This window comes from Tarenaya hassleriana, unplaced genomic scaffold (assembly GCF_000463585.1).
Source record: "Tarenaya hassleriana unplaced genomic scaffold, ASM46358v1 Cleome165, whole genome shotgun sequence".
In the NCBI taxonomy this organism is placed as follows: Eukaryota; Viridiplantae; Streptophyta; class Magnoliopsida; order Brassicales; family Cleomaceae; genus Tarenaya; species Tarenaya hassleriana.
Window position 1 is genome coordinate 220,433 of NW_010965073.1, and position 9,814 is coordinate 230,246.

The 9,814-nt window shown below is 44.1% G+C and overlaps 1 protein-coding gene across 1 annotated transcript; it reads left to right on the plus strand.

The window, feature by feature from the left end:
* The first annotated feature begins 2,172 nt into the window (after positions 1 to 2,172).
* Positions 2,173 to 3,909, plus strand: LOC104809785. Its single transcript, XM_010535862.1, has one exon. It carries the CDS (start codon positions 2,173 to 2,175, stop codon positions 3,907 to 3,909), a length of 1,737 nt encoding a protein of 578 aa, XP_010534164.1.
* Positions 3,910 to 9,814: the final 5,905 nt, after the last annotated feature.

Below are 9,814 nucleotides of genomic sequence, written 5' to 3' on the forward strand. Positions count from 1 at the left end.
GTGGTGGCCTGGAGGAGGCACCTGGCGCTCTGGTATCGAGAGGTGACATCGATATCAGAGGGGATGGTTGATGTATTATGTTTTATGGAGTAGGGATTTGGATGACGTGTTTTATTGTTCCGGCGATTACCGAGGAGAGCGGGGGATGTGCGTTGCACATGGAGCATCCTTACCCACGTGTTTGATGCACACGTGGAGATGATTTGACGGTACGGATATTACTGAGAGACCCGATGGGTCGAGCTATGTGATCATATCATCTTTACTTGAGAATTTTATGAGTGATTGGGATCTTTATCATCGGAATCATGTGCATATGAGTCGTCTAGGGGTAGAGTAGGTCCTTGTTTTGTCCATTTCAGGATCAGGTGGTGAGTGAAGTCTCCGGGAGAAAACAACGGAAAAAATCAGACGAAAACGCGGAATGTGGAACAAGAGCAAAAACAGGCTACTGCCCTGGAAAGAGATCTGGCCGCCCTAAAGTGATAGAAGCCTCGAGATTTAACAGAAAATTCAGGAGGGCCGCCCATAAGTTCTGCCGACCGCCCGAAAATGTGAAGCATATTCGGGCTCCCGCCCTTAAACACAAAGAGACCGCCCATTTCTGTCTGACGAAATTCATTTGTTGTTTTGGGTCATTTCCAAGCCCATTAGTGAGAAAGAAGAAAGCCCTAGGGTTTGCTGAACAAAAGAGGAAAGAGGGAAAGAAAAAAGGGATCTTTTGGCCATTTGAAGAGGGAGAAAACACTTGGGGGAAAACTTGGAGCTTGGGAGACTTGGAGAAGAAAAGAAGTGATCATCACCATTGAAGACCAATCTAAGCATTCCTTTCTCTTCTCTATCATGTTCTCTTTTGTTTCTTCTTGTTTTCTTCCTTTGAGTATGGAGTAGAACCCTAGTTGTGGGGGAGGGGTCCCCCTTTTGTGTATGGATGTTGGGTTTTCAATCTATGGTACTCTTTTAGTTGTTTCTATTGGTTTGATGTCTTATCCTTCATGCTTTTGATCTTGGCAAAACCTTGATTGAATGATCTTAGAACAACATTGATCATAGACATATGGGAATGGTGTTTTGACCTAGACATCAAATGAACAAAGCATTCACATTGAGAGATGGTTTGACTTGTTTAGGATTTATGATAGGGGTTGTTAATGCATCTAGGAGTCCTCTAGATCATCGAGAGATGGGTAGTTGAATTTCTAGGTAGTAGATCTAAGCTTGAGAGAGAAAGATCTTATACAAAAAGCCTTGAAATCCCCGATTAGAAATGATGATCATGAGTGCCATCACATTTTGAACATCCATACCCATGAAAGGGACCCCGAACCCACAACATTCGTGTCCAATCGTTTTCATCACACAAGTTTTGTTTGCTCATTTGACCCTCATTTCATATTTACATTTTCACAAACACCTTGCAATCAATATTTTCCATCACCTTTGATCTAGTTTAAGAATGAATTAACACAACCTAGTCCTCGTGATCGACCCCGGTACTACAACTACCGTATACTTGCGGATAGTGGTACGAATCGGGTTACAAATTTAGAACTCGGTGCGTGCGCATCAAGTTTTTGGCGCCGTTGCCGGGGACTAGGCGTTTTTCTGTGTTAGTCTAAGTTTTTGCTAGGTCATCATTGCTTGGGTTTCTACTTGGGATCTCTTAGTGTTACGATCTTTTCTCACCTTTGGCTAGTTTTCTTTTCACTCTTCTCTACGTGCAGATCTCTCGGTGTATGACAAGAAGCACAACCGACAAGGATCAACTTCTATTTGATTCAGAAATTGAGAGGACTGTACGTTTTACTCGGAAGCAACAAAGACAGTGGAAAATGGCCGAAGATTTGTTGAGAGAGAACAATGCTCGAAGGGAACTGAGACCAGATCCTTGCGGTATCCTATGTATGCGATGCACATAGAGATGATTTGACGGTTATGTCCGATGACTCGTCATTCGGACTGCGTGTGTATGATAAGTGATTATCTGTACCATTGATTGAACCATGTTTGTTGAGAGAGAACAATGCTCGAAGGGAACCACCAGCCCAAGCAGCCCCTAGAACGCTTCGAACGTACACACAACCGAAGCACACTCAACTACTCTCTTGCATTAACAAGGAGCCGTTGGAGGACTTTGAACTCCAACCACAATGCATCCAAATGCTCAACAACATGAGTTTCCGGGGTAGGCCCAATGAGGATCCAAATGCTCACCTTACCAATTTCAAGATGAATTGTAAGGCGATAAAGAAAGGGCCGGGAATCACCACGGAAGATGAGCTCCTTGAGGCTTTCCCATACTCACTCATGGAGAGAGCAAGAGATTGCCTCTACACTCTTGAGCCAAACTCCATTTCATCTTGGGATGAGATGGAGGAGCAGTTCCTTATGCAATACTATTCACCCACCAAAACTCAACACGCAAGGAATCGGATCAATGCTTTTATACAAGAGGATGGGGAGAATCTTCATGATGCATGGGAACGATTTAAAGAATACCAAAGGATGTGCCCTCACCATGGAATGGAACGAGATTACATCCTATCTATCTTCATTCATGGATTAAAGGATGACACTCGATCATGGATCGATGCGACATGTGGGGGTGACATCTATGACATCCCTTTTCAAGAGCTAGAAGCAACAATTGCAAAGTTGGCCAAAGGGCGAGGCCATACATCAAATGAGTTCAGTAGGAGGGGCTCAACAAAGGGAGATGCGGGAGAAAGAGCAGCACTCAAGGCAATGTTATCTGAACTTGCTGAGATACAGATACAACTTGCAAACAGTAAGCAAGTAGCAGCTATAGAGGAGCCAAGTTTAGCACAAATCCAACCGGGGATGTATTTGGTCAATCAAGAAGCGGAGGAAGCCAATTATGTTGGCCCAAACCAATACAACCACCCTTCCAACCTATACCATCCTGGGTTAAGGAACCACCCAAACTTCTCCTACAAGAACCAAACAAATGCAATGAACCCGCAATCGACATTTCAACGGAGCAACCAAGGACCCCCGGGGTTTCAATCTAAGTTCCAGCAACAAGTCCAAGGAAACCAAGGTTATCAAGGAACATCGAACTATAGACAACAACAAGAGCAACCAAAAGATCAAGATCCCGAGATCAAGGACATGCTGATGCAAATTCTCCAAGGGCAAAAGTCACAAGGAATCTCTATCGGAAACATCGAGAATGAGCAAATTGTATTCAAAAAGCAATTGGAAGGAGTACAAGCTCATTTAAAGATTTTGGACAACCAAGTGGCACAACTCTCATCTTCCTCATCGAGACAACAAGGTACTCTTCCGGGAAAGATTGAAGTGAACCCTCGAGAGCACATTAATGCAGTGGAATTGAGAAGTGGAAAGCAACTCCCGGAAATCGGTCCACCCATGAGCGAAAAAGCACTAACACCAAGGCTAACGAGGGAAGAGAAAGGCAAAGCGGTGGAAGAAAGCGACTCCACGATGAACACCCAGGAAAAGGAGCCGGCCTACATTCCTCCACCACCTAAGGTACCCACAATCCCTTTTCCCTCTCATTTGAAAAAGTTCAATGAAGAAAGTCAGTTTGGAAAGTTTGCGGAGATGCTGAAAAAGATGGAGATTACGATGCCATTCCATGAAGCGATTCTCCAAATGCCTTCCTATGCAAAGTTTCTAAAGGATATTTTGACTAAGAAGCGAGTGGTAGAAAAGGAAACGGTGGCCTTAAGCACTGAAATCAGTGTCGCCATTACAAGACACGAGCTCCCTCCGAAGATGTCGGATCCGGTAAGCTTCTCCATACCTTGCAAGTTGGGCAACATTGAGATAGATCGAGCTCTATGCGATCTGGGAGCGAGTGTAAGTCTTATGCCTTTGTCGATCTACAAGAAGCTGAATATAGGGGAATTGAAATTGAGATAGATCGAGCTCTATGCGATCTGGGAGCGAGTGTAAGTCTTATGCCTTTGTCGATCTACAAGAAGCTGAATATAGGAGAATTGAAGCCGACAAGAATGGCTCTACAATTGGCGGATCGTTCGATCAAGTACCCAGCGGGAATAGTGGAAGATGTACCCCTGAAGATTGGTGGATTTTACGTTCCGGTTGATTTCGTGGTATTGGATATGGATGAAGACTCCAAAGTTCCGATTATTCTTGGTCGACCCTTTCTAAGTACCGCAGACGCCATAGTTCATGTTAGAGCGGGAAGGTTGACAATGAAAATCGGAGATGAAACTGTGGAATTCACTCTCGATCAGAATCTCCGACAACCCTCCACCAATGATACAGTATGCTTCGTGGATGTCTTGGAAGCAATGGTCGAAGAAGTAATGAAAGAATTCCGAGAGATCGATCCGTTGGAAATATCACTAATGGCAACAAATGAAAGTTTGTATAGCAATTGGGAGGAGATTGAGGTGATCAGAAAGGCTTTGGATAGTGAAATAGAAGAAAGTGACGAGTTACAGAAATTTCAGGCGGCCCTCCCTAAATTTAGGGCGGCCAGCTTGAAAATGGAAGAATCAGAAATTTTTACAGAAAATTCAGGCGACCCGCTCACAAAAACGGGCGACCTCTCTACAGTTTCAGTTGGTTCACAGAAATTTCAGGCGGCCCTCCCTAATTTTAGGGCGACCAGTCTGAAAGTGGGGCAATCAGGAAGTTTTACAGAAAAAATGGGCGACCCGCTCACACATAAGGGCGAGCGCCCTGTCAGCTCAAGTGAGTCATGCAATTTTCAGGCGGCCCTTCCTCATGATAGGGCGACCCTCCCATTTTTTCTGAGCAAAAATGGAGAACAAACTCATGAAACACTCGAAGGGAACCACGAAGGCCAGAATCTCACAGCATACACCCTCAGTGACATACCTCAAGGATCTAAGATGACTCCCTCCACTGATTGGGACCCGGAGCAAGCACCGAAGGTGGAACTAAAGCCCTTACCACAAGGGCTTAGGTATGTCTATCTCGGTTCTAACTCTACATACCCTATCATTGTCAATGACTCTCTGGATGACGTTCAAATGGGAAAGCTGATTGCATTAATCAAGCAATATAGGAACGTTTTAGGGTACACGCTAGAGGATATCAAAGGTCTTAGTCCCTCACTTTGCATGCACCGCATTCATTTAGATGATGAGGCTAAGTCATCCATAGAACACCAGCGTAGACTAAACCCCACCATGAAAGAGGTCGTTAAGAAAGAAGTGTTAAAATTGCTAGATGCGGGTATCATCTACCCGATTTCCGACAGTACATGGGTTAGCCCGATTTAAGTTGTACCTAAGAAAGGGGGAATCACAGTCATCACCAATGAGAAAAATGAAGTAATACCTCCTCGGACTGTCACGGGGTGGAGAATGTGCATAGATTATCGCAAATTGAACACAAACACCCGAAAGGATCATTTCCCCCTACCTTTCATAGATCAAATGCTAGAGAGGCTTGCATTGCACTCGTATTTTTGTTTCCTCGATGGGTATTCTGGATTTTTCCAAATTCCTATTCATTCTAGCGATCAAGAGAAGACAACATTCACATGTCCCTATGGAACATTCGCATATAGACGCATGCCTTTTGGATTATGCAATGCACCAGTAACATTTCAAAGATGCATGATGGCAATTTTTTCTGATGTGATTGAAGATATAATGGAGGTGTTCATGGACGACTTCTCCGTCCATGGACCCTCCTTTAATGCGTGTCTAACAAATCTTCATCGAGTGTTAGACAGGTGCAGCAAGGCAAATTTGGTCCTAAATTGGGAAAAAATGTCATTTTATGGTGCAAGAAGGCATAGTTTTGGGGCATCGGATTTCAGATAAGGGGATTGAAGTTGACAAAGCAAAGGGGGAAGTCATAGAGAAACTCCCTCCACCAATGAACATCAAAGGCATTCGGAGTTTCTTAGGACATGCGGGGTTTTATCGACGATTCATTAAGGATTTTTCAAAGATAGCAAGACCCTTAACCGCACTCCTAGGAAAAGATGTACCCTTTGTGTTTGACGAGAAGTGCAACCAAGCATTCAAGACTCTAAAGCAAGCATTAGTGTCGCCACCAATTATTCAACCTCCAGATTGGAACATTCCATTCGAGTTGATGTGCGACGCTAGTGACTTCGCGGTAGGAGCTGTTCTAGGTCAAAAGAAAAATGGAAAACACCATGCGGTGTACTATGCGAGTAGGACACTCGATGATGCTCAAATGAACTATTCCACCACGGAGAAGGAGCTTTTAGCGGTGGTGTTTGCCTTTGAGAAATTCAGATCTTATTTGGTGGGCTCGAAAGTCATTGTTTATACGGATCACGCAGCTTTGCGATATCTTCTTACAAAGAAGGATGCCAAACCGAGATTGATCCGATGGATACTGCTGCTACAAGAATTTGACTTAGAGATTCGAGACCGGAAAGGGACGAAAAACACAGTAGCCGATCACCTATCAAGACTAGAAGTACCCGAAAGGTTGCCCATCGATGACTCACTGCGAGAGGAACAAGTTCTAGCTTTGGAGGTTAGTTTCGATACCCCTTGGTACGCAGATTTTGTCAATTATTTGGTTGCCAAGGTGATTCCCCCGGAGTTGAGCTACAGCGGAAAGAAAAAGTTTCTTCATGATGTTCGGGAATACTTTTGGGATGAACCTTTCCTCTTCAAACGGGGAAAAGATGGATTGTACAGAAGATGCATACCCGAAGAGGAGGTACAACAAGTGATTCACCATTGCCACGCATCGGATTATGCAGGCCATTTCGCATCGGCCAAGACAGCTGCAAATATTTTGCAAGCGGGTTTCTATTGGCCAACCTTATTCAAGGATGTGCACCGGTTTGTGAGTTCTTGCGACGCGTGCCAAAGGACAGGGAATATTTCACGCCGAAATGAGATGCTGCAACATTACGTACTTGAAGTAGAGCCGTTTGATGTGTGGGGCATTGATTTCATGGGACCGTTTCCCTCATCTTGCGGGAACTTATATATCCTTGTGGCTGTGGACTACGTGACGAAATGGGTTGGGGGATTAGCAAGTCCGAAGAACGACTCTAGCACTGTGACAAGGATGCTCAAACGGACAATATTTCCAAGATTTGGGGTGCCAAGAGTAGTGATAAGCGATGGGGGTGCACACTTTGTTAATAGGATAATCCAAACCCTTTTGACAAAGTATGGTGTCCACCATAGGATTGCCACCGCTTATCATCCGCAAACGAGTGGACAAGTGGAAGTATCAAACAGAGAGATCAAGTCTATACTTGAGAAGACGGTTGCTAAGTCAAGAAAGGATTGGTCATTGAAGCTAGAGGATGCGGTTTGGGCATATAGGACTGCCTTCAAGACCCCGATTGGAATGACCCCTTTTCAGCTTGTGTATGGCAAAGCGTGTCACTTACCCGTAGAATTGGAACACAAGGCTTACTGGGCCATCAAGGCTTTGAACTACGATTGGAAGACGGCAGCGGAGAAACGGGTTCTAGATCTACACCATTTAGAGGAAATTCGGCTAGATGCTTACGAGAATGCAAGGATTTATAAGGAGAGAGCAAAAAAATGTCTACACCATTTAGAGAAAATTCGGCTATATGCTTACGAGAATGCAAGGATTTATAAGGAGAGAGCAAAAAAATGGCATGACAGACATATCCTCCACCGCACTTTCAAGGAGGATGATCAAGTCCTACTTTTCAACTCGCGGTTGCGCCTCTTTCTAGGTAAGTTAAAATCTCGTTGGTCTGGTCCTTTTAAAGTTAAGAGGATTACTACTCATGGTGCTATCGAGCTCGATGATGGAAAGGGAAGTTCTTTCTTGGTTAATGCTCAGAGAGTTAAACTGTACAACCCAGGAAATGAACTCGGACCGAGAGGCACCTTAGCCCAACCCAGGAAATGAACTCGGACCGAGAGGCACCTTAGCCCTCGTGACTCCGTTTCACGAGTGAAAAGTGCTCTGGTCTAGCTGAGACCGAAAAACAGCGCTCTCGGGGGCATCCTGAGGTTGTAAATATCTTTTTCCGTTTTAGATATCAAAAAAATTCAAAAACCCCCAACATTTTGACCCTTTTTGTCTACCCCAACTCTTTCTTAGAAGAACCAGGCGAACCCTTCTGTTTTTCTCTAGCGATCGCTCAATTTTTGGAAATTTTGTGAATCAATTCATTTTCGGGCTACCAGCTCTCATTTTCGGGCTACCCTCCTGATATTTCTGAGCAAAATGACAGTTTTCAAAATTTAGGGCGCCCTCCCTACATTTTAGAGCGACCGCCTTTTGCGTTCGAAAAACAAACACAAACGAGCTACCGCTCGTGATTTGACGGCGACCGCCCTATTGCGATTCTAGGGTTTCATCTCTTTTATCCCCAAATTCGAACCCTATTCTCTCTCAACTTCAGAAACCAGAAAAAAAAAGAGAAGGAGGGGGAACTTACCACGATTTCCGCCGCAGCTCTTCTCCGTCGCCAGCCCAGCCTTCGCCGGTGTTCAGTCACTGCCGCCTCCTCTCTCAATGTCAAGTTCTCCACCTTTCCTCTCTCTCTTCCCCTTTTCTCTCTCTTCCTCTCTTCCTCTCTTCCATGGCTGCAAGGTAAACTCCTACATTCATCATCTCCATGAAGATTCTTAGGAGATTTTTGAGTTTTTCATGTCCCATTTTCCCGAAATTGCTGCTATTGAAACCCTAAGTGCTTATTCCAAGCTCGAATCTCGAAATTTTTGGGGATTTGCGCCTCCATTGTCGAGTACTGTTTCTCAGACAAAAACGGGCGTCCTACCCTCTTTTTAGGGCGGCCCTCCCATTATTTCTGAGCTTCACCAACTCATATATCTCATCATTTTCCGATTGTCATTTGCGTTAACATTACACCCCTAGTATTGCATTTGTATTTTTCTTTTTGCATTTCATAGGGCTCTTGCAAGACGCTCAAAGGATGAGAAGCTTTCTATGGATGGGTTCTACACTCCAATCAGGTTCAACATCTAAAACCTTTCCGCTTTTCATCTTTTCTTCATCCGTTGACATCGACTCGACACCGGGGACGGTGCCTCAATGAAGTCTGGGGGGGACACACTAACAAAGTTTTGAGCCTTGTGAGCATTACATAATTGCATTCTCATCCAAAAAAAAATGTGCATCTTCATCATAGATCCAAATAGGGTTACGTGCATTTGTATATTGAGTCTCACGATAGGTCTCTAATTAGGTTGCATATTACACAAGTTCATATAGGTATAGGCATGCATACACTCATTTGCATAAGAGGTTGGTCAAATGATGATGTGGGGGAAGTAGAGCGAGGTTGTTTTGAAAGGTTTGAGAAACCGGACTTGGGATCCCCTTAATAGTTGAATGGATTATCGTGTGAAGCAGAAATAGTCAATCTAGTCCTAGAACGAGCGATTGTTATGTGGGATGATTTACCTCCTAATGTCTAGGCGGATTAGAAGCTACGAACCAAGCGCAAACGTCTCCCCAAGAACCATTCTTCTATCTCTAAGTTTAGTAAGCCCATAGCATACAAGAAAGCCCGAATAAATAAAGTAGCATCCCGACACTCCGCTGTCATTAGCTCGTTAATGAAAATCATTCGAGGACATGAGTGCATTAGAAACCGATGGCTCGGGTCTAAGTTGTGGGGCGAATATACCAAAAAGGTATGTCACTCGCCAACTTCAACGTCCTAGAAGTCCGGGATGTTTCAAAAAAAAAAAAAGAGAGAGAAAGAAAAAGAAAAGAAAAGAAAAACCAAAATGAATAAAGAAAGAAGAATAGGGCGAGGTAGAATCACAAAAATATGGGCTAGATCATGCATAGAGATTGTATAGGATGTGTT

Coding starts and splice junctions, on each gene's coding strand:
- LOC104809785 (XM_010535862.1), top strand. CDS start 2,173: ATGAGTTTCCGGGGTAGGCCCAATGAGGATCCAAATGCTCACCTTACC.